General features: G+C 36.8%; 5 protein-coding genes across 5 annotated transcripts; 2 read left to right on the forward strand and 3 right to left on the reverse strand.

Annotated features, from left to right (window-relative positions):
* The first annotated feature begins 299 nt into the window (after positions 1 to 299).
* Positions 300 to 2,844, forward strand: LOC149732715 (equilibrative nucleobase transporter 1-like). Its single transcript, XM_089882620.1, has one exon. The coding sequence runs from the start codon at positions 871 to 873 to the stop codon at positions 2,326 to 2,328; it is 1,458 nt and encodes a 485-aa protein (XP_089738746.1). The 5' UTR covers positions 300 to 870; the 3' UTR covers positions 2,329 to 2,844.
* On the reverse strand, positions 2,691 to 4,551 carry LOC149732716 (equilibrative nucleobase transporter 1-like). Its single transcript, XM_089882621.1, has one exon. The coding sequence runs from the start codon at positions 4,549 to 4,551 to the stop codon at positions 3,100 to 3,102; it is 1,452 nt and encodes a 483-aa protein (XP_089738747.1). The 3' UTR covers positions 2,691 to 3,099.
* Positions 4,552 to 9,153: 4,602 nt separating this feature from the next.
* On the forward strand, positions 9,154 to 14,834 carry LOC149732717 (dickkopf-related protein 3-like). The gene is made up of 8 exons (XM_089882628.1): positions 9,154 to 9,429; positions 9,658 to 9,782; positions 10,956 to 11,073; positions 12,379 to 12,477; positions 13,108 to 13,292; positions 13,755 to 13,945; positions 14,062 to 14,135; positions 14,248 to 14,834. The coding sequence occupies exons 1-8, from the start codon at positions 9,228 to 9,230 to the stop codon at positions 14,436 to 14,438; spliced, it is 1,185 nt and encodes a 394-aa protein (XP_089738754.1). The 5' UTR covers positions 9,154 to 9,227; the 3' UTR covers positions 14,439 to 14,834.
* Positions 14,835 to 16,115: 1,281 nt separating this feature from the next.
* Positions 16,116 to 18,072, reverse strand: LOC149732718 (uncharacterized). Its single transcript, XM_089882635.1, has 4 exons — positions 17,669 to 18,072; positions 17,067 to 17,343; positions 16,561 to 16,697; positions 16,116 to 16,312 (listed from the first exon to the last, which is right to left on the reverse strand). Exons 1-4 carry the CDS (start codon positions 18,024 to 18,026, stop codon positions 16,203 to 16,205), a joined length of 882 nt encoding a protein of 293 aa, XP_089738761.1. The 5' UTR covers positions 18,027 to 18,072; the 3' UTR covers positions 16,116 to 16,202.
* A 2,015-nt stretch (positions 18,073 to 20,087) lies between these two features.
* Positions 20,088 to 24,318, reverse strand: LOC149732719 (CDK5 regulatory subunit-associated protein 3-like). Its single transcript, XM_089882611.1, has 10 exons — positions 24,179 to 24,318; positions 23,603 to 23,782; positions 23,100 to 23,237; positions 22,760 to 22,986; positions 22,271 to 22,427; positions 21,958 to 22,131; positions 21,580 to 21,708; positions 21,167 to 21,372; positions 20,897 to 21,068; positions 20,088 to 20,615 (listed from the first exon to the last, which is right to left on the reverse strand). Exons 1-10 carry the CDS (start codon positions 24,284 to 24,286, stop codon positions 20,544 to 20,546), a joined length of 1,563 nt encoding a protein of 520 aa, XP_089738737.1. The 5' UTR covers positions 24,287 to 24,318; the 3' UTR covers positions 20,088 to 20,543.
* Positions 24,319 to 24,321: the final 3 nt, after the last annotated feature.

Below are 24,321 nucleotides of genomic sequence, written 5' to 3' on the forward strand. Positions count from 1 at the left end.
CACCCTACTATTTTATCACGTTATGATAATATAGATTTTTCTTTAATCGGCAACATGACTTTTTGTTAATTGGTTTTTATTGCGGCATATAATTTTAGTAAACCAATTACACTGAGTACCCTGTTACTTTTTACTCGCATCTACACGAAAAGCTATATGTTCAGTTTAATCTGAAATAGTATAGGCCCCACAGATAGATAGATAGTATGTTTCCGGCGTAAGCAAAATCTCAGTTCTTCAGCTGTATTCAACGAAAAGCAGCAGCAACATGCCATCTGATATTCATTTATCTGACCCAGATCGTTGGATTATGTTGCAGACAAGTATATTAGGATACGTTCATAAGTTGGTACTGGTTGATCGCGAAACACAACGACGTAGGCCTGTTTTGATCTGCCTAATAGCATTACGAAAAGTCGTATCATAAAAGGTTTGCTCACATGACTTGAGTAGGCCTAACAGAGAGCTTATAGACACAAGGCAATGAAGTTTTATTATTTACAGTTGCATAATGTAACAGAAAGGGCTGTAAGTATAAAATGCATAACACTTGTAACACGTGTTGCGAGTGTTTCTTTGACAAAAGAGGGGCCAAGTATTTTACGTTCTATTAATTTGTTGTTAAGTTTTTAAATAAACAGCACGTTATTACTGGTGTAACAGAACACCCACGATTCTAATGTCACGTGTACATTATTATCATTTTCTTGTGTAGACGCATGTTATCGTAACTGAGTTCCTACATATACAAGTTTCTTCAAGGTCACGCTTGCTTATATAATCGAACCCCAGCATTACAACTATTTTAAAATGTAATATGACGTACGCTACTCTGACTTACATTTCTCATAGGTATTTTAGAGATTCAGAATGACGATGGAACGAAAGCAAGTTCTGTCAGTGATTGCTGCTGTGTTTGACACTTTATTATTTGGTGGAATAATATTCGGTTGGCCTTCCCTGGATTTCGTGCTGAAGCGGGAGGGTTATTTTTCTTCTAAATGTGAAATAGAAACTGGTGATTTAAAAAACGACACAGCTGAAGATTCCTCCGAGAAAAGCTTGAATTGTCCAAGTCAAGATATCGCACTTAACCTGGTCTACACGTTGTCTGCTGCCATTGGCGGTGTATCTACTTTCCCACTCGGTTATCTGTTTGATCGTTTCGGGACTTGGAAATTTCGATCATGCAGTATCTCAACTGCGATTCTCGCATGCGTTGCTATTGCGTGCTCGAATAGGGAAACCTCTTGGTTGCTATACATAGCATTGCCAACTGTGGCTGTGTGTAATTTTGCCATTCTCGTTTCGAACATTCCAATCGGATACTTTTGCGTAGCAGCGCAAGCAACAGTAATTTCTATCATCTATGGTGCGTTTGATTCTTCAGCAGCGGTGATGGTGGTCATGAAGTCAGCTTATGAATTGGGAGCAACCGTAGCTGATATATTTACTTTCTATGGCGCTTTGTTACTCCTCTCACTTGTTTACACATTCGTGCTGATGCCAAGAATGCATGTCCCATTCAACGTACCAGATGGTTACCAGTACGGTGCCACAGAATGTTGTTGTTCTAACAACCCAATCTCTTCACCACAAAACACCAACACGCCAAATCAAAGCAGAAGAAAAAGATCGGGAGTTTCAGAATCAACTCCTCTCTTAGCTAACCAAGGCGAGGAACAGAAAACGTTTTCTTCGTCCCTGAAAGACTTTTCCTATTGGCTCAACGTGTTGTACTTGTCTATCCTACAACTTCGGTTGAATATGTTTTATGTCACGTTAAACCAATGGATATCTACGCTTACAAGTAACCGTGAACAACAGAGCAAATATATCACAGCGTTTGGATTCATACAACTCACCGGGATCTTAATTGCGCCCTTTAGCGGCGTGATGACTGACATGATGACGAAGTATTATCGAAAGTCTGTCACATGTTCTGAACAAGTTGTTCGGAAACGAGGTGTTTGCTTCACGATTGGTTGCACGTGTTTAATGGCAACTATCTTCTCTGCACTTGTTCTGATTCCAGTATTAGAAATCCAGTACATCACATTTTTCGTGCAGAACGCCGCCCGCACTTTTCTCTTTGCTGGCAATGGCGCTTTCCTCGCCACTACATTTTCAAGCGAACATTTCGGAAAACTTAATGGTCTTACCATAGGAATTGCCTCTGTCGTGTCGTTACTTACATACCCCATTAATATTCTTGTTTTAAGAGTTTTTGGCGGTAGCTTTGTTGTTGTGGATTCCGTGTTCTTAGGCTTGTCTGTTTTGACGTTTGTGCATCCAGTGGTTTTGTTTTTTCGTACAAGGCATAACTGAAATATTAGTTGCGCAGCCAGTTAGGTAGGAGAAATTTAACTACTTCTTTTAACCTATAAATCCTCGCATGTTGTTGTTTGGAAGTTATTTCGTGGTCATTAGTAAAACATTGTCCTGGAAATATATAATACGGAGATCGAGGCCTGATGCTACTTTTTGTTCCAACCCAGCGGTTATACTGATGGGTTGTCCACATATAACAGCGGATTGCACCTCGCTGAGTTACCTTTATGCATTTATACCTCGTACAGTATAGCTTCTATTTAAAATGGTTTGTTAATGTATGCCCTTTGTTTTGTATATACCTATGTTCGCGTCGTTTCAACAATAACATGTCGAGGTTTTCTTACTGGCAAACAGGATTCGAAAAACAAATTTTATTTGTAATTATTTTATCTGTTGTATTAGTTTACAGTAAGCAAATGGTAGATTGGAAAATCTCTAAAACAGTTACGTTGCAGATCCAATGGTTGTTATCATATACTTTAACATCTGTAAATAAACTACACAATTTTGTTTTTTGGTTTTAATACAGTAGGAATCAAAGCAATATCAATCACTCTTTTACTGTAGGCCTAACAAAAAAATAGCAAATGAGTGCACAGGATCTACTAGTCTGGATAAACTGATGTTTTGGTATTATACATTCTTTCATTATTACAAAACCACTTTCAAACATTTTCAGCACCAAATGAAAGTAATGTTTCACACAGCTGGTAGGCCTATACATATTACAGATTAAAACACTGATAGCATCCGTTCTAATAATGCTTAGCTAGGTTTGGTTCGAAAAAACAAAACCACTGGATGTACAAATGTTAAAACACACAAACCCAAGAACACGGAATCCACAACAACAAAGCTACCGCCAAAAACTTTTAAAACAAGAATATTAATGGGGTATGTAAGTAACGACACGACAGAGGCAATTCCAATGGTAAGACCATTAAGTTTTCCGAAATGTTCGCTTGGAAATGTAGTGGCGAGGAAAGCGCCATTACCAGCATAGAGAAAAGTGCGGGCGGCGTTCTGCACGAAAAATGTGATGTACTGGATTTCCAACACAGGAATCAGAACAAGTGCAGAGAAGAAAGTTGCCATTAAACACGTGCAACCAATCGTGAAGCAAACACCTCGTTTCCGAACAACTTGTTCAGAACATGTGACAGACTTTCGATAATACTTCGTCATCATGTCAGTCATCACGCCGCTAAAGGGCGCAATTAAGATCCCGGTGAGTTGTATGAATCCAAACGCTGTGATATATTTGCTCTGTTGTTCACGGTTACTTGTAAGCGTAGATATCCATTGATTTAAAGTGCCATAAAATACATACAACCGGAGTTGTAGGATAGACAAGTACAACACGTTGAGCCAATAGGACAGGTCTTTCAGGGACGAAGAAAACGTTTTCTGTTCCTCGCCTTGGTTAGCTAAGAGAGGAGTTGATTCTGAAACTCCCGATCTTTTTCTTCTGCTTTGATTTGGCGTGTTGGTGTTTTGTGGTGAAGAGATTGGGTTGTTAGAACAACAACATTCTGTGACACCGTACTGGTAACCATCTGGTACGTTAAATGGAACATGCATTCTTGGCATCAGCACGAATGTGTAAACAAGTGAGAGGAGTAACAAAGCGCCATAGAAAGTAAATATATCAGCTACGGTTGCTCCCAATTGTGAAGCAATCTTCATTACCACCATCACAGCTGCTGAAGAATCAAACGCACCATAGATGATTGAAATTACTGTTGCTTGCGCTGCTACGCAAAAGTATCCGATTGGAGTGTTCGAAGTGAGAATGGCAAAACTACACACAGCCACAACTGGCATTGCTATGTATAGCAACCAAGAGGTTTCCTTATTCGAGCACGCAATAGCGGTACAGGCCAGTATAAATGTTAAGATACTACCCGTTCGAAATTTCCAGGCACCGAAACGATCAAACAGATAACCGAGTGGGAAAGTAGATACACCGCCAATGGTAGTAGACAACGTGTAGACCAAGTTTAGGGCGATATCTTGACTTGGACAACTCAAGCTTTTCTCGGAGGAAGCTACGGTTGTCCCGTTCTTTAAATCACCAGTTTCTATTTCACATTTAGAAGAAAAATAACCCTCCCGCTTCAGCACGAAATCCAGGGAAGGCCAACCGAATATTATTCCACCAAATAATAAAGTGTCAAACACAGCAGCAATCACTGATAAAACTTGCTTATGTTTCATGTTGTGGCAGAATGCTGTAAAATAGAAGTTTAAAATAGAGTTGTCAATCTGCTTCTAATAATAACAATCTATATATTGTACTTATATAGCCCGCCCATTTACCGTGTTTGCTTTTACAGCATAGTCTGTTTGCACACGAACTCTTCGCGTGTAATTCTAAGCTATAATAAAAACGCTTAATTTGACGTTGGTTAAAGATTTCTTGCTAAAAGGTACGCATGTATACTGGATATACTAATGACTCTGTCTAAACTAAAGAGTTGAGACAATACTAAAAACAAACTGGCTGGTATGGCAGCTTCCTGCCCTGTAGAACAATGCCTTATCTCGCGGTCCCACGGCCAACCGTAAAGACTCGTAGACTTTCAAAGTCAATGCTTGGTATTATAGGTCCCGATCACGTGACTCGTTTCCTCGCATGCATTAAGTGTACAATTCCAAGCTCATATATAGTAGGGTGGGGTAAGATGGGACATCTCTTTATTGTATTTCCTCGTACCATTTAGTAGTAAACAAAGAACATTCAAAGAATTATAAAACTGTAACCTCACGACTCCAATAAACTGTAATTAATAGTTAAAAACACGATCAGGATATCATGTGCTAAACGGGTCCCTTCTTCCCCCCACCCTACTCTATATCAAGTGTAAATATCATGTGGTTGTATTTATCTCGTAAAACGCTAACACCACCACGGTCAAAGCTACAGCGCTATTATACTCAAATTAGCTTAGCGTATATCCATAGATTAGCAGCGGGACATTAACAGATTTGTACAATAATAAACAATAACTGGCTGCATATATCTGTTTTGTGAACGTTTAATTATTTTTATTTTTTTACTTTACTGTATTGTCTAAATGTTAGTAATACCTGTTACACTAGTTGTCATTCGCCTTCCTTATTCTATAGCTGAATTTCAAACGTACTCTATGACTGTGATATACACTGTATGACAAATAACATCTCAAACTCATAGTTCGACCCGCTTCTTCTACTTACTTTATAATTCCACAAAACGGGTCACTGCTTGAATCCTTTATCTTACTAGTTTTTGTGCAAAGCAATAATAGATAAGAACCAAGCGCCCGAAATTTGTGCCGGTAGCATTTAACTAACACCTACTCGCTACAAATCTCAATTACTGTTTAATTCGAAATCTTCAAGTAAACTTACCGCTGATAAGAGTTTATTGCTGATAAATAAACGCCTGTAGTAAGTTTACACAAAACACAAAGTGCTTGCTTCGTATAGAAATAAAAGAACGTTTTTTGTTAAAGTATTGAAATAGTATACACTTGGTATTGCATTCCCGTGAAAGTTTTTTTTTAATCTTTTGGTTGCAAAGCGCACTCGCAGATTGTTTTATAGTTACAAAGTGCAGCGGAGTAAGTTTTGTAAACGGTTGGAAAACGAAACAGTGTAAAGTTTTATATTCGACAACTACCGCGGGTTTGAGCGCATATTGGTCTTTAAACAAATAAATATCTGCCCACTATATAAGTTACGCTGTTAAATGATTGTTTGTGTCCCGTGTATATTTTTTTTAAAAAAATCAGGCAAATTCAACAATTGTGATCCGTGGGTAAAGTAATAAAACGGATTGATGCAAAATACCTCTACTTTATTTATATATGTATATATGGGCAATTCAAACTTTTAAAAATCTATAATAATGTATAGATATGTATAGTACTGTGAGAGAACATAGAACATATTTAGCACATTATATCCGATTATTCTGATCGTGTTTTAAACAATTAACAACGGTCTATGGAAGTCGTGAGACAGCGTTTTTATAATTCTTTAAATGCTTTTGGTTTACTACTTAATGGAACGAGAAAACAAAACGAAAAGATGTCCCATCTTTCCCCATTCTACTGTATATACGCTTACCTATATCATAAGAGCGACAGTTCAATAACAGTTTATAAGTCAACACCGCGCTACTTAATGCAAGATACGAAATAAATCCTCCATTAAAAATTTTGCGGAAGATTAGTGACGTCAGTGCGCGAATGACGTCACAAGGTAATCTGACACTTCCGTGGCGAAAGAGTGACAACCAATGATAGGCGGCATTTCAATCAGCTTTATTGGCCAATGTTATTTTAAATTACTGTCAAATATTTTAAACGCTATCTCTCAATAAGGGTTTCCTATTTCTGAGAAATAAACTTCCAAGCGTTTTGGCATTTGTAATGCGCTGTCTAGTGATATAGTAGGCATTAATTTTCCTAGATTTTAAGGGTATGCAGTGTAAATGGAAAAGTGTACGACCAAGTATACGACCTAAAGCTGTGACCACATGTATTTTATCGAGTTATTGCAACCGAATAACATTTGTCGTATTTAATTCTTGTCTAAACATTACCAGGTGCGTTCATATCTTGCTTATGAAAGACTAGCAATTTGTAAACTGTTTGTTTGTACATCTATCAAGATTAGTATCTGTTACGTCATATTGGCAGTGTAGATTCGCCATGGGAACTTTTATCGTCAATCTATTGATCAAGGAAAGCCATCTTTTCACCGAGTGAACCTAAAAGTATGGTAAGTACGTTATGTGAGAAATCGGAAAGATACGGAAACGATTAAAAAGATACCGGTGTGCGGCGACGGCAATTTAGTACGGTGGGGTAAGTTAGGACATGTTTTCATTCTTTTTCCTGTTCCATTTGTTAGTAAACAAAGAATTTTTACAGAATTATGTAACCGTATAGCCACGTTACTCTAAAAAGCGATGTTAATTATACAAAACACTATAGAGAAACATACGATTTAAAAGCTAACGATATTCAATGTTACCCCACAGTGCAGCTTTGCAGCATTAACTTCCGTTGCGTTTATTTTCAGGGCGTGTACCACATTTTACATGGCAGTTTCTGCAATTCAAATTCGCTTGCCACCGTCGTAATCCGAATCGGATTATCCGGTATATGCCTCCACCAATGTAAACGACGAATTAGCGCAAGCTTAGGTGGGGCCGAGCGATTAGTGTGTGTCAGAAACACACCGTCGATTGTCTCACAACAAGTTTGTGGACGGCAGTGCTGGTTGAATGCGGTAATTGATTTTAAATAGGTGTGGAGAAGATGCGCTTATACTGCACGACTTATGTACCATAACTCCCAATCTCGGATAGATTCAAAGTTTTATATTGCGCGGTTTTAAATTCTTCATACAATGTTGTGGGGTAAGATGGGATAACGTTAGCTCCTAAATCCCAAATATCTTTTGATCAGGTTTAAACAATTAACAACGTTTTTTTAGAGTCGTAAATATGCGGTTATTCAATTCTGTAAAATAATCTTTGTTTACTACCAAATGGCTTGGAAGAGAGAATGACAATATAATATGTCATGTTTCATCTTACCGTTCTATATATTGAAACGTCTCCTAATCAAGTTAATATACTTGCTCAAATTTTTATTTAATATAATGTAATGAAATATTTATGTTTTTTTTCAGCTAATTTAAAAGTAACTTTCTAAGTGTAAGCCCTTAGCAGCAAGATTATATATGAGCAATCTCTTCGTGATGGGTCATGTCGCCTCTCGCTTCGATCATCGGCTTGTCCAAGCAAATACAACTTTATCTAAGATTTTAATGTTCGATTCCATACAGATCAAAATTGGATCAGGGTAAAGGCTACCATCGGTAAGTGCTGTGGGCGCTTTTTAATTAAGCTTTTTTTATGAAACGAAAGGCTGAAGTAAATATTCTTTGGTAGCTGTAGCGTAATGGTCCACTGCTTAATATTTGGCGGCAAAACGGTAGCGGTGAAAAGTAAGGATACTAAATATTTTTCCTGTATGTTTTTAATTCAATTAACTAGATGTGTTTAAATATATTTTTGACATAATACAGTAATGATAGACGTTTTTTAAACGAAAAATCACCGTATTGTGGTCTGGTTTCGAAATTTGTATGCGGATTTAGACTTCTTTTAAAAATGTTCCTTAATTATTAGTTGGAAAGTTTGAATGACGAAGACATACGAAATGCTGCTTTAATCGTCAGCCACAATAAAGCTGTTTATATAGCTTTGACCGCAGGCAGCTAAACGGCGCCCATGTTTTGGGGAAGCAGATTAATCCCATAAAATGTAAATCATATAACTAAGTTAATTTTTTTTTAAATCGTGATACCGTTTTCGTATATTTTTCGCGGTTTAAAGTAAAAAGAGCGATTTGTGTAATCACTGAGTTTTCGCAATAAATATGGTTACACGGATCGGCCTAATTACGGGTTATATTGATGGGATGATTTTCAAGAAAACCGCATTTTTCACATCGTACCTAAAACAGCCCAAACCTGAATTTGCAGACAATTAAAACATACACGGTAGTTTCGGGAATATAAGTTATTGAATCTTTGAGAATTTAAAATATTTAAAACGGTGTGCAAACGTGAGGACCTCGTGTGGCGCGTCTTGTATGGGCGAGTCTCGTGTTTATCTCGTGGAATATTTTAGGAAGCGAGAAAAAGGAGACGAGAGTAAATTATTAATAAGAAGGGAGATAGATTGTCCCCGCTTCGGACAGCTCGTTTCCACACAGCATACACTGTAGACTCTTTTGGCCGCGCTGTTTATGGTTTAACAGTTAACCTGCAATTGTGTTGTTTTTTCAGTTTAGCATTAGCAAGATTAAAAATCGTAGTAAAAACCGAAAATGAAACGACTCGTCGTCTTTTCTTTCATTCTGCTGCTGAATTTTTGTTCGGGGATGTATCGGTATAGGTTGGGCGGAGAGCTGGACCGTCAACTGTCTCCCTACACCATTGAAAACGATGCTAATGACAGAGAGGAGGAGGAAAGGGAAGATATGTTGTATAAATACATGATGGAGCAGCTTATTCGTGATATAGGAAAGGGTAAGATAATCAATCCGTCGTACATGTGTTGAAATTAAACCTATATTTGTATTGAATTTTTGCATTTTCGTCTGAACTATAATGGGTGTTGCGTTTTATATGAGCGAGATCTCATTGCAAGTGACGTCATGCTACCTGGGATTAAGGTCGGAGTTAGCCCTATCCCCAAATACTAACAACTCGGTTAGGTTTCATCAGTTTGAAATACACATAAATGCAAATCTGCAGAAAATACCTTTGAAAACGAACTCCAAGACAACGATAGTCCCCCCAGTGCTTTAGAAGAGCTGACTCGTCTTGAGAACACAATCGATGATTTGGATAAAGACGGAAGATGGGTAGACGAAGTTGAGGTATACTGTCACGTCATATGTTTTATGATTGTTTTACTTATTTCCCAGGAGGCTAGTTAAAATTGTATTAGCTATATCGTTGGTGTGTTTGTATGTGTTATAAAAACATATTGGAAACTGCTGTTAAAATTGCACAACACTTTACGAGTGTCATGCCAGTACTATATTTCATTTATTTCATGAAATATTTATTTAAAAAACCAAGGCCGTTTAAAGCAAGGTTTTGTTTCGATGTCGTGAATGCATAGAACTGTGCTGGGGTAAGATAGGACACCGTTATGGCACCTAAGTACCATATTTTCTAACCGGATTTTAAACAAAATAGAACGATTTTTTAGAGTCGTGGTGCTGTGGTTATAATTCCCGTAAATATAGTTTTTGGTAAATGCCAAATAAGGCGAGAGACGAAAACCATGTCCCATCTTGCCCCACCCTAGTGAATTCTTTTATACGCCTCAAAATATTCGATATTTGCATCGGGATTCTGCAATTGTCATCTGCATGGACGTCTGGTTTCATGCATGAAAACACATGGTTAATACATGTCAACACAGCCCAACCGCTGAGATTATTTCCATTTGCACTCAATTTTACGGTGCGCGCATCTGTCTCGAATCAATAATTTTCGAAAAAAATCAATACACGAATGCCAATATACAATAACATCAAGAGTCTAAAGGTGTTAAACCACATGCCTGCTTTGAAGTTCGAAATTGCCTTCATAAATACTAATTTCGCGCTCCACAGAATAAAGTTATCGACCAACGGACTTTATAGGCAAAACAATGTTAAACACAAAGCTGTTATGTTTCTTGCGATTAATAGATAAAATTATCGTTACATACTATGCCTAAAAAACCTGTGTGTTGTTTAACACATAACCCAACGTACAATAGGTTATACCAGAACGCATCGATGTGTGTAAGCTATATATTTTCCATATATAGGGAGAGAGAAGATGGGACAACTTTTTATTCTATTTTCTCATTTCATTTGTTAGTAAACAAAAATTATTAAAATAATTATAAAAATGTATCATCTTTACGACTCCCACAAACTGTTGTTAATTATTTAAAACACCATAAGGATATTTGAAAATTGTGCGCTAAAGGTGTCCCATATCCCCCCACCCTACTATATATTACCTATTGTGACATTATTTTCGCCCCACAGACGCTGGAAAACGAATTTCCTCCTAACTACCACAACGTCACAGAGTTTCGAACCAAAATTGGGAATCAGTCAGTTCATGTGAAAGAATCTATCGACAAAAACACCCTGGGGAATGAAGGTATTACAAAATTATAATTGCATTATTGTTATAGATATACGGCAAGTGGGTTTCGATTTTAATGAGAACCCACCAGAAAAGCGTGCCGGAATTTAGAAAGCGGTAGTCGAACAAATTAAACCCTGACTGTAGATATATAGTAGGGTGGGGTAAACTAGGACACTTTTGCATTCTTTTCCCGTCTCATTTTTTTAGTAAACAAAGAATAGTTACAGAATTATATAGCGTAGCGCGAAACTATAAAACAAGGTTGTTAATGGTTCAAAAATCGATCATTAAATATGTGATTTAGTTGCAAGTAGATCCCGTCTTACGCCCACAGTACTATAATTCATTTTTATTGTCGCGTAAAATACGCTTAAGTAATGCGAAACAGCAACGGGTTTATAAGCAATTAACATTTGAAACTGAACGTATCCCTACCATTAATAAATTATTTAGATAGATTAGGAAAGCTTTTTGTCACAGCGGTTCCATTATTTCAATTTTATGCATAATTTAAATACGAGCCAACGTATAATTTACATGGAAGAAGAGTTGAAGGATTTTTGTCCCATAGTTTTCATACAGTCACACCAATGTCATATATGCTTTCAACCAAAATCCAATAGTTAATAATGTCGGCCGTATTAAACAGTACGTTCAACTGATTAATATTTTATAAACTTGATTTGTTTTGACATTAAAATCGCCTAGAATAACTACGCCTAGAAAAATATCGACCGTAGCTTGACATGTAAACACCATACACCCTTCCATAATAAAGCATGGTAGGGCGAACACAACGCCGTGGTGATTTGTAAGAAGATATATACCGCAGAGCAATTATCGATTTCCGGCTCTCAACGCAAAATAATAGCCAGTCTGGTCAGGCGTACGGTCTCCTGTTTAATGAGTGTGGTGTATACACCAGACGCTGCGGTTTCTTTGTACACACATTTACTGAGACGAGGCTTGACGTATACACTGTTTGCTTTTAACGATTACCAATGCTTTTTCTGTAAAACCTCAAACCGGTCTTTTTTATATCATGTTTTATAATGGGGTCCTTTTAACGTCATTGTACAGAGCGAGAAAATGCTCACATGGCAATATTAAACATTTTTAAGGCGAGTGACACCATCACGACTCCCATAGACCGTTGTACCTATTTAAAACACGATCATGATATATTCGGATATTACGTGCTAAGTGTCCCATCTTCCTTCACCCCAATCTATTTTAAAACTGTTTTATTACGTACAATAATGAGCACGTTTCTACAATCTCTGAGTAACGGTATATGTATTACTTTTTGTTGTGCAGGTCAATCTGAATGGCTGTCCGAAGAAATCACCTCAAAAAGCGATGTCAAACGAGACCGAGGCCCATGGAAATGTTCGATCGCATTCCCATGTTCAGAAGGTAAGTTGAAACGAATTTAGATTTGTTGGGATATGCCACACACAGTGTAATCATATACGTGGTATTACTTTTGTAGGAAAGGGTATTATTAGTGTATTAGATTAATGCTACGATGTTTAGCCACAGAATCCAAAAGAATAAAGGATAATCATAATTGTAATGTACCGGTAGCAATTATTGGTTGACAAAATCATTAGTTAAGAGTGAAACAGATCACATACAATTGCTATATAGCATTCGAGTGTATATAGCACACGTACTTGAGCTGAATGTGGCGCCTATTCATTTTGCGGTGACTGCTGCTTGCGGTAAAACAAAATTGCAGAACCGGTATAAAGTGACATTTTTTAAAGAACTTAGTTATTTATATTATTAACATGGTGAAGGGCAGGTTAGTAAGGTAGGGGAATACGGGACACCTTTAGCACAAAATATCCAAATATCCTGATCGTGCTTTCCAATTAACAACGGTCTATGGGAGTCGTGAGGATACGGTTTTATAATTCTTTGAATGTCCTTTGTTTACTACCAAATGGGACGAAAAAAGAGAAAATGTCCCATCTTACTCCACCCTACTATACTGCAAAGGAGAATGAAAAGATAACTCAATAAAATTGTCACTTTCTGCAGACGAATATTGCTTTGAAACTCAAACATCAAGCGAGTGCAAAGAATGTAAATTAGAAGGAGACCAATGTGTGGATAATGCGGAGTGTTGTCAGGAACCTCATGCCAACTACGATCACCAAGCTATGTGTGTATTCGGTCGGTGTAAACTATCTACAAGACCAGGAGCAATTGGTACCATTTGTGAGGTTGGTAATTTTAAACTAAATAAATAAATAAATAAATAAATAAATGAAAGAATGAATGAATGAATGAATGAATGAATGAATAAATAAATAAATAAATAAATAAATGAATGAATGAATGAATGAATGAATGAATGAATGAATGAATGAATGAATGAATGAATGAATGAATGAATGAATGAATGTAACTTGTTTTATCTTCGCGTGACCAGGAACGGCGGTCGTTATAACACGGGTGTTCTGTTTCATACGTTGTGTGCTAACAAATGAAAATAAGGTGCTAACGGTATCCCATCTTACCCCAAAGTATCATAAAAAAAACTAATTTGTGACAGGCATTTAGATACCAACAATGCAATTGTTCCTTCGTGTCAGAGCAATTATATAAATACGTGTTCTACATTAATCATGTTTGCACTGTAAAGCAGTTATCAAAATAACACGAATTCCACATTCAATCTTTAGGTTCCTGACGATTGTGATGCTGGTATGTGTTGTGCGGACACACCTGGCTATGCAAGATCATTATGTAAACCAAACGCCAGGGTTGGAGAGCGTTGCTCGGTTGAACCAGATTACAATCCATCTGAATACATTGTCTTTGAAGATGGGCAATATTTTTGTCCATGCGAATCGGACCTGACTTGTGTTAGCAGGTATTCTAATGCTGTGTTATTAACAATCTTAAACGCATTGATTTCTTGCCACTGAGGCACACACGTACGTTAATAGGATTTACGTTCCACGAATGCTTAGTTTGTTATTTTCTCAGAGGTACAAACAAAGAGGACAACCTACAGGATTATAACACTCCACGGTTCTGCGAAATGCCTCGGCTAAACTTAGGTAAGGCTTATACCGTTCTTGTGGTTCCTTGGTTATTTTACGGCGCCCATTCGTGTGCTGCAAGTTGTGAGTCCAAATTCTAACACGATAACGATTTTCTAATTAAAAACAGATCGTGCGAGTACAAAGGACAAGGTGCAAATTGAAAGAGACCTTTTAGCAAAGCTGTTTCCGGAACTGGTTGTACCGCACTGGCAGCAGCGTATGGAGACGATAGAAGACCAACAGTTCACTTCAAAAATGAATCCAAGTCTTCACAAAACGACCAAAAAAGCAATGGAGGAAAACGAATTGATCATGTAAATGAGAAATTTAGGTTACAAACGGTACTATTACACGTTACGCACATATGCCAAAACCACATTATAGTCTGCAGTCAACCGAATATGTTTATATTAGTAACAAGTCAATATTATTTCGCATTCTTTTGCAACGATTTGCACATATTATGTACATTCCCATTAAGTCCGGAGCACGGAAACGCACTAAGATCATCGTTAAGACGTTTCGTTGTTGCTGTTGTCTTCGTTGTAACTCACGACTTGAAGCCAAAAATGCCAGAGATTTATTTTCAAACAATATTGTGGTCTGTGTGTTTACGAAGCGCGCAGAGCTATAAGGCCTAGCCGTAGCGTATTTTTGTTGTCACCCACTGTCATTTACTGTTGTGATATTAAACTTGTTTCCTTGTATTGTAAACGATGGTGACAGTATAGGTAAGGTACGTGGAAGAATTGTCTTGTTTTGATGTTTACGTGAATATAGACAAAAAATGTGAATGCGGAACTAAAATATCGGTGGAGGACAAAAATGTCGGCGACAGACAAAAACATCCGTGATGGAAGAAAGGTGTTAATGGCGGACATAAAATGCCTGTGACAGACTAAAACTTTCGTGGTGCACATATAAACATGGTGACGAATAAAAGAATGAATGTCCGAGGTGGACAAAAACTGTCGGTAGGTGGCGAACAAAGTTGTTTTTAACAAGAAAAGGCTTCGGGCATATTACAAAAACGTACCATAACATGTCACTTTTATTCCGTAAACCACAGCAGTATAGTGGAATACGAATTTATATGGGTTCGTATGATAATCTGGAAATTTACTTCGTAGAAACGGTTCAATTGACGTGCAGCGTCTAATAACGTATAAAACTCGCTATGGGCATAGAATGCCTTCAGTGAATCATTACCAACGTTGTGTTATAAGGCCGGCAGCCCAGCTGGTGCCGTTTTCCTAATTTATCCAACTCCGTCTACATTCTCAGGCATATTCCTCCCACTCCTAAAGAGAAAAACGGTCCTCCTGGAGCAAAAATGCAAGATTTTTCCCGATTTTTGGAAATCACTCAACAAAATGCGGGACTCTAATTGCTCTTCTCGCAGCTTCGGCTGTTTGAATTCATTTGCTAAGCAAGTTGCAATCGATATTACTTGTTTTGTACAGAGAGTGTGTTTGTTACAGTGCCTAAAACATGTTTACCTGAAGTTATTGATATAAACCAAGTTAGTAATTTTGTTAGGCAGGCGACTGCGGTACGCTTATCTCATGCTTTTATAGAAATAGCTAGAAGTTATTATCAGTTATGTGCAGTTAATTAAGATATACCCGACATCATTGGTGTGTCACTATCCGGTGGTAACGTCAAGCCTTGAACCCGAATCACTAGTCTCAATCCGTGCGCTCTACCACGGCACCGGACATCCAGTAAGTTTCGTTCACCTTTTTGTATTTTTCTTTGTTTAGTTTATTATCGATGTTTCAGCCTTTGCTGGGAGCTAAACATGTGCTTTTCAATCTTCCTTCGACGTTAGTACCGTTTCACGTAGGTTATCACTGTGTTTATATAGACAGAGAAATAGCAGTTACGGCGTATATATACGCATGTTGTTAGACACGTACAGTTTGCATTATCTATTATTCTATTCCGAAGACCGCAATGTTGCTCACATTGATCGGCTACGCATAATACAGAAAGAAAGATGTTGTATTGATAGTCGCCCAGTTTCATAATTCATGACAATCTCTTTAAAACATAACAGTAGACGAATATGTTTCGCTTTGATTAGTAATTGTTTTTATCAGTAAACATTTCGTTGGACATTCTGCTTCTATTCGGTGGTGAAAACGGCAACGGCTCCGGAAAACTTTGTAATCTCAAAGGTGCTAACTTTCCTGTAAAACGTATGGTAATGTTGAGTCACCGAGCAGTATATATAGTAAGATGGGGGGAGACTTTCTAATTTTTGTTTTATCGCCTCATTTTGTAGTTAACAAAACACATTCAGAGAACTATGAAACCGAATCCTCACGACTCGCGTAGACCGTTGGTAATTGTTTAAAACACGATCAGGATATTATGTGCTAAAGGTGTCCTATCTTCTCACACAGTACTATAACAATTTTGTGTTTAGCATTCTTACCACAATAAGCAGGTATGAGGTTGGGATAACACATCCCTGTAGGAACACCAAGCGCGAAAGCAGCGCGTTGTGCTTGCTGTGCCGCGGCTGCCCACATTTCAGATGCCAGTCTGAGACGACGTTTTGTTTTGTATCTCCTGATAACAAACGTAGAATTAAATTAATGATGTAACTTATTTATCCTCACGTGGCGGAGCAACCATAATCGTTATAAAACGGGTGTTCTGTTTTATTAGCACGTCGCGTCCGGTTACGTGTTATCACATGTTATCCGACATGGCACAGTTGGTTAGCGCGGATACCTGTAACCCAAGAGGTACTGGATTCAAGGCTTGTCGTTGCTATTACACTGTGGGCGTATATGATTAATTTTGTAAGGTTTGACTTTTTTTGTAATGTATACATGACTGACAATATAGATAACTCATTAAGGTCCATAATTTTTTATAATGACAAAACTGACAACCTATTGCAGTACTTTTAGTATAAATTAAATTTGTACTGACCTGTTTTGGAACCATATTTTAATCTGTGTCTCGGTCAGCTGCAACGCGTGTGCGAATTCTGTTCTTTCATTGCCGGTCAAATATTTTTGTTGAATAAATCGCTGCTCCAAAGCGCTAACTTGCGCTTGTGTAAAAGCGGCTCGCGTCCGCTTCCGTGTCGTACGTTTCTTAGTTTTCAAGATATCTATATTTTCGGTTCGTGGGGAGAGGCAGTTTGCAGGACTACTCTGAACCGATCTAGATGCTGTTTCATCTGGTTTATTCATTTCCGGAGACTCTGCAAAATCGTTTTAAATTACTAAAACGTTGCATAATAGTCAGCTAATTACCAACAAAGTTACATATGTGGTAACTCGTAAGCGGGCACGCAATGTGTGAAACGGAAAACGTGTGTTATAACGACTATCGTTGCTTCGCCACTCGAGGACGAATAAGTAAATTCCATTCTTTTATTTAATAGGCTCACGTCAGTTATATTTAAGAAAAAAAAAAAAAAAATTAGAGCAAAGAACGATTACATTTTCATTTGTATAAATGCTGGTGTGATAAAGGCTAGCAATACGTACAATAATCGTATGTATACAGACTTTTACTTTGCTTACCTGGTGTTTGTAATCTCTGCGCAGAGCTGTCGGCATTTTGCATACTTGTGTGATCAAACTGCCGCGTCTGAAATGCAGTTCTTGATGTGTTTGCTGCATAAATGTCTTTAACTCGTTGGCTGTGTAGCAAATAATTTTCAGCAAAAAGTTTTTCCAGGCACTGTTGGTGATTACTGGCATATGCAGAATTGTAAGGGTAGCCGCTAAACATCGGAAAATAGTTGGGTGGTCTTGCGGGGTCGTCAGGGTCGATCGGCCGCCATATTTTGTGCGGCTTTGTTGTAATATTCCAATATGGCGGGCTACTACCAGACGGCGTGTTTTTGTTATTCGGCAATTGTAGATTCGTATCTACCATTTTAAAACAATGCTATTTCGCTTCTAGTGGTAAACAAATAAAATAGAATAATAATTTTAGAGGCTATAGCAACAGCTAAACCGATCAAATAAAATAGATTTAGATTAATACTTTTGTCAAAGTCTGCAACGCCCTTTTTGCTGAACGTCCTATTGAAACTTCTTGTCTAATAGTCATAATCTAAATCAACTTTGGTAATTGTAATTACAGACAAACCCTCGACATTGCCGCAACTTGTAGGCCTATATAGTCTATGTCTATATAGTTTGTACAAACGAGACCGATGATTGCTTTGCGGGCATTAATAGAAACTAAGAGTCCACGAAATTTTGCTGTAACGGAATTTTGTGTTCAATTTTAAAAGTCCAGGCTCTGTTTTGATAAGTACCAAGTCTGCTAGCACACATGTGATGTAATATCTGCGCGAAACGGCACTCGAGGAACAATCTAAACATTATTTGAAGCCGAGAAAACCAGTTGGTCCTGTAAAATCCACACAGCCAACACGCTGTATTCGAATTTCGGCTCCGTTAAACAAGCGGTAATAAAAACACGACAAAATATTATGAAACAACCAAAATCCACTTCTCGTGAGAGATCCTGAGAGCGGAGCTTACTTGTGAGTTTTGGAGCGATTAGGCTCTTCCGTTGCGGCGAGAAGCTACCAGTATCGTAGGTTTAGTGTAGCTCACTTGTTAAGTGCCTGTTAAAACTACAGTCTAGGTACTAAGGAACCTGGATATGTTATTACAGGTCGAAGTGGAGTTGTTCTTAACCAATGCCACTCATAAGGACAGCGTTTGCAACGAAAATTTGCGACCTCGCTTTGAACGTGACAAATACCTATAGGCTCAAACGAATATAATGTACAGCTACAGCATATTATTAAAAAAAAAAAAACGATTTACTGTACAAATTAGAAAACCAACCGTTTATAGTACAACAGCTCGTAAAAAGTCTGTATTTAAATGCCGTTTTGTAAAACGACGACGACGAAATGCAATAACATATTTTCTAATACTAATTGACTCAGCGATCCCAATTTTACGATACATCCCATAAATTATTCTGCTGTAAACGAAACTGAGTTAAATAAACACTTATTTTACCAAGTTAAAAACAATTCCGTACGCTATACTATATTTCTTTCTAAAACTGCTAAAACTCCATTAAAATGCACAATTGCAAAACAACGTGGCAATGACTCATTCATTTAGTATCGTATCACAATTACCAACAATTTGGAATGTGACGTGTAAATAATTTTCAATCTGAAAATAAAAATTTCATCTGAAAATTGAATTATCGAACTGGGGAGTCATTTCTACTTTCTGCCCGCGCTCAAATGCACAAAACCAGTCAAATAAAATTATATTACTTTTATAAAGACGCCGTGTTTTGATCATTCACTCCGAAGAAGCGCCATTTACAATAGATTTATAATGATTCCAAATCAAAACAACATATTTTGACGCACCCACTTTTAAAATCACAAAATAAAGTTCCGTCTGTCATTCAAAGAGCTGCAAGCTGGTGTGGAGGAGATATCGTTTTAGGCCAGGCTCACGTTATTGTCTCTTAGAATCATCGGAATTTACATCAAAACATGTAACGGTACCGCGCTATTCAATGGAAATACATTAGGAGCTGGTCGCATTAATAGAACTGATTATACAACGGGATGAAATGTCGTTATGACAGCAATTGAGATCGGTCTGGTGTTGTTTTTAAGAACAATAACTTCGCCTGTTTAGCGACGAATTAGACACTCCTAGCACACGTTAAGGAGTCGGCACAGAGAGCACACAGCTTGTATTATGAATGCACCATGTCGGTACATTCTAAGGTCTTTCACAACCAAAGACAGCTGAGTTGATCTAGGCGGTTTAACAAAGCTTCAGCACACGCAGTTATTTAAGGGTTTATATTCGATAATAAAATGGCTGCCTTGTGTTTTTAACGCTGCCATACTACAACTAATAACTATTAATCTATGATGAGTAAATTTACATGTATGCTGTATACCGTAACACTAAATCTTTATAGTACACTACCACCACGAAAGGGTTTATGGTCTTTAATATATTCTGTTTCCATTACCAAACACATCTTGCAAAACAAACAAACATATTGCACCTAAAACATTAAGTCGCAAATCGATTTCCTAACACATAAAACCAAGAACTTGCATAAAATACAAATCGTGCACACATTATTTAGATGCGTCTTAAACCACTAAAGCTGGACAATTTGTTTTCGATACAAGGTAGAAACAGTTGCACAAAAATGTAGCCTTAGAGGATTTGGGGTAATGAAATATTACCTAAAAACATCTGGCAGAGCGGAATTTTATTTAAATGCGCTAGGTTGTGGGTTAAATGCGCTAGGTTGTGGGTTTTATCACTGCTTTACATGGAACAAAATATTAAGTTTTTAATCATATTATTGAAACATGAATAATGGTCAAATGTAATTCAAAGTTTAAATTTGTGCAAATACACTGCAGTATTCAAGGCCTTATAACAAGTTAATTGCGCCCATTAAATGAACAGGTCTGTCCTTGTATCGTTTTGATATTTCCTTTTCAACCTGATAACAAAAACATTTTCAGTTAGTGTCCTCACTTTGTGACATCAATAAAAAACAACAATTTCTTATTTTGTTAAAGTCGGTTTACAAAAGAACTCTTAAACACTAATTAAAATATTGTTTAAAAATTGAAAATAAAATATCACAAAATGGCTAACGAAGCAAAAATTTCAACATCTAATTACTACACTATCGCAGCTACACTAAAAAATTAAATAAATATTGCAAAAAAAAAAAATTACAACTAATTAGTAAATTTTGAAACAACCAGTATAACTTACCAGCTGTTTCCATTCTTTACATTCATCAACTAGCAGGGCTAACTTTGGATGAAGCAAATTAAGTTCCGTTGTAGCTTCATGGCTGCTAACCTCATGCACGGATACTTGGTTTTCATATTTTTTTGTTAGTGCCAAGCGTCTACTTAATGTGTCTGCCACTCTTTCCACGAATCTGTAACAAACAAGTGAATTATTAGCATATAATATAATGAAATAAGTAGATTCATAAATAACGACAATGAGCATGAGGTGTATCCATACATCACTTACTTTGGGGAATCTAAAATCCTACACAGCTGTGTCATCCTGTTTGAAGTGAGACTGTTATATACAGATGTCACTTGTACCAACATGCTCTCTAGCTCGCATGAAGATGTTAGCTGTAAAATGGGTGGAGCCTCCTGAAACTGGTTGATTGACAGGACATCAGATTCACAATGAGTCTCAGCTAGTCGTTGCGAAAGAAATCCAGTTAACTGAAAACAGAAACTAAAAAATTTACACTTTATTTTTTTTAGTTAATTAATTGGATACATGGTATATGTTGGATTTAAAACCCACGCTTTTAGCATATAAATTTCCATGTTTTTAAATGACTGTCGTTTTGGTGCTGCATGATGTTCATTCAGTCACAAAAAGTAAATATATTAAAACAGATTCTTTCAACATAATCGTCATATAACCTCAAGAAGTTCATTCACAAATTGATTCCTTGTCTTTACAAACTCAAGAACAGATAATGCGTCATCTCCGGTTGCCACTTTTTCAGTTGAATCGAGTTTACTGCCATTGGGCACCTCAGCAACGCTTACCTGTGAATAATCAAAACATACACATATTATCTTTTCAAGATATCGTCACATTCTTTAAGAGTACAACACAAATTAATATATACCCAATGCCAATAAAAACACACATTCTTAGTGCTGAAAAAATAGTGAGCTATTTTTAACAACAAGTGTAACATATGAATGCTTCAGCAACAATGGCCTAATAAACACAAACAGTGAAACAAGGTAAGCAACAAGCAAGCAGATTGCTTAGTTCGACATCTCTCTTACTTCTTCAATGTCCCAGCTCTGCATATCATCTTTGTTGAGTATTTCAAACCCGTTATCTTGTTCCTTCCCGCATCCTGTTGTCTCCAGCACGATACCAAGATCTTCAGTGCTCACATCAAAATCAATCACAGCATCTTCAACGGGATCAGGATCAAATGAGATGCCCCAGTCAATCTAAAATTTAAAATAAGCAAAATGTGAAAAAGTCGAGTAAAAAATATCATGTCTTTTTGTTTTAAAAATGTATCAATCTTTGCTACCAGAATTGAAGAGACAAATAAAAGTTATGATTATATTATAAAGCTTTGTTTACCTCCTCACTTTCTTCTTCCTTGATATTCTTATCTTTCAAACTATCTTCTTTCAGTATCTTATCAGGGAGATTCCCGGTTCTCCACTGGTACACTGTTGTGTTACCAAGCGTGCTTAAGTGACGTAACAAAAGCAGAATCTCGTCCGAAAATGAATTGCTGAAAGTAAAGTGAAATTTGGAATGGTTGTGTACTTTATGCACCTCACGCTCACTTAAGAATCTGCAACTTTGTGGGTGACGGTTGTTTCAATTTGCACAACTTTTTAGTAATCACTGATTAAGAGGAATTACAGTTGAGTTTACAGTAAATACAGGCAGACAATGTCACAATGGGGCCTACTACCCTCTGGTTACAAAGTGAGATTAAGATTTTATATGAAACCGATTGAATTTGTTTACTCATGAAGTTAGATGTATTTTATAAAGAAAGAACCTGTTACTGTTAAAACAAAGAAGGACAAAACCAAACATATTCAACAGACCACCTACCTTCCAAGTGAAAACTCCACAAATGCAATGTAATATTCCAACACTGGATAGAGGTCTTTACACTGAGCAGCGATATCATCAAATTCTTTCGGTAAATCTCTTACCAACTCCAGCAGTTCGCGTTGGACATTTTTCCCAACAATTCCGACCTTCTTACATTCTTCAGAGTAATGTCTCTTCACTTCTTGAGTGTTTCGAACACAATCTTGAATTTTTTTTCGGCTTTCCTAAAATTAGAAAACTTATGAAAATAATTGGAATTACAGCAACAGTTTAATTATTATCCAGTATAACAGTTGTTGTTTATTTAAACAAAAAATTGAAAAATATACTTCCAAACCTCTTGTATTTGATGGCATTTTGCTTTTTGTCTTTTAATTGCAGGAATTTCATAATTTAGATTGCGCAATAATCGGCTTGATAACTCAGCAAGGTGAAGATTTTCTTTCTCATATAATTTAACAATTTCTTGCCAATCCTGAAAAAAAAAGTTAAGGGGATATTGTAAAAACATAAAACTGTAGAGTATTCTACAACATAAGAAATAAGTGCAATAATGTATTATTGATTCGTACTACCCATATGAAGTGATTGTTTCATACTTACATGCCAGTTGAACAAAAAAATAATTTGACATACGGTACACAAAGGATAATAGTTAGAAAAAAAATGATTCTGTGGCATAAAAAAGGGAATATTATTGTAAGTAATGTACAAAGCTAATTGGGTGTTTATATTTTAAGTTTTTCAATTTTAAAAGAATTATTAGGTGGTAAGCTGTTTAACCAACAGCAGAGTAGCGCAATGTTAAATCGTTCGATTATATATATATTTCATAAATACCTTCATTCGTTTAGAAGAATACATTCCGAAAATATTCTTGCTCTCTTTTTCCGTGTCTTTTAAAACACTGACAATCTTCACGCACTTAAAGTAATGAAAGCATGAACCTTTAAGAAGTTTTTGCATTTCTTCTGTATTGGGCATGTCTTGAAGAGCATTGGATATTTTTTCCTTGACAACCTAGATTAATATCTAAATTTAAAACTAAATGCATACAATTGCATTTAGTTACAATGTAAGAGTTGTAGCAGACAACAGACCTTTAAAAAAAATTCCAAAATTTTGCTTTTTAGTTTTAAATCCAATTAAATTTAGAATTCCCTTACAGTGTTTATAAAAAAACGCTAATAGGGGCCAGAGCATTCAAGAGGGTCAGGACGTTAGGTGGTTTGTGCGGTGGTTGTAACCCTCTTAAAAATATAAAAGAAGGGAAAGTACAGGTAAAAGGGTAAACTTTTCCAAGTTTTTATACCATTTCAATAGAGTTGCAGCTGTGTTACCCAACCCCTGTAAACTCTTTCTGGCCGAATCATGGGTGATGGCCTCTTTAATTTTAAAAAGCAGACAAAAGTTTACCTCTGCAGCCATTTGCCACTTAATGTTACAATGTCTTCTGTCAACCAACCAATCCACTAGTTTGTTGCATTGAATATCAATCGGAATAAGAGCTTCTTCAGTAGCCATTGTGCTTATGCAGTTATTTTATAACTTAATGTATA

This window comes from Ciona robusta, chromosome 8 (genome assembly GCF_009617815.1).
Source record: "Ciona robusta chromosome 8, ASM961781v2".
Classification (NCBI taxonomy): Eukaryota; Metazoa; Chordata; class Ascidiacea; order Phlebobranchia; family Cionidae; genus Ciona; species Ciona robusta.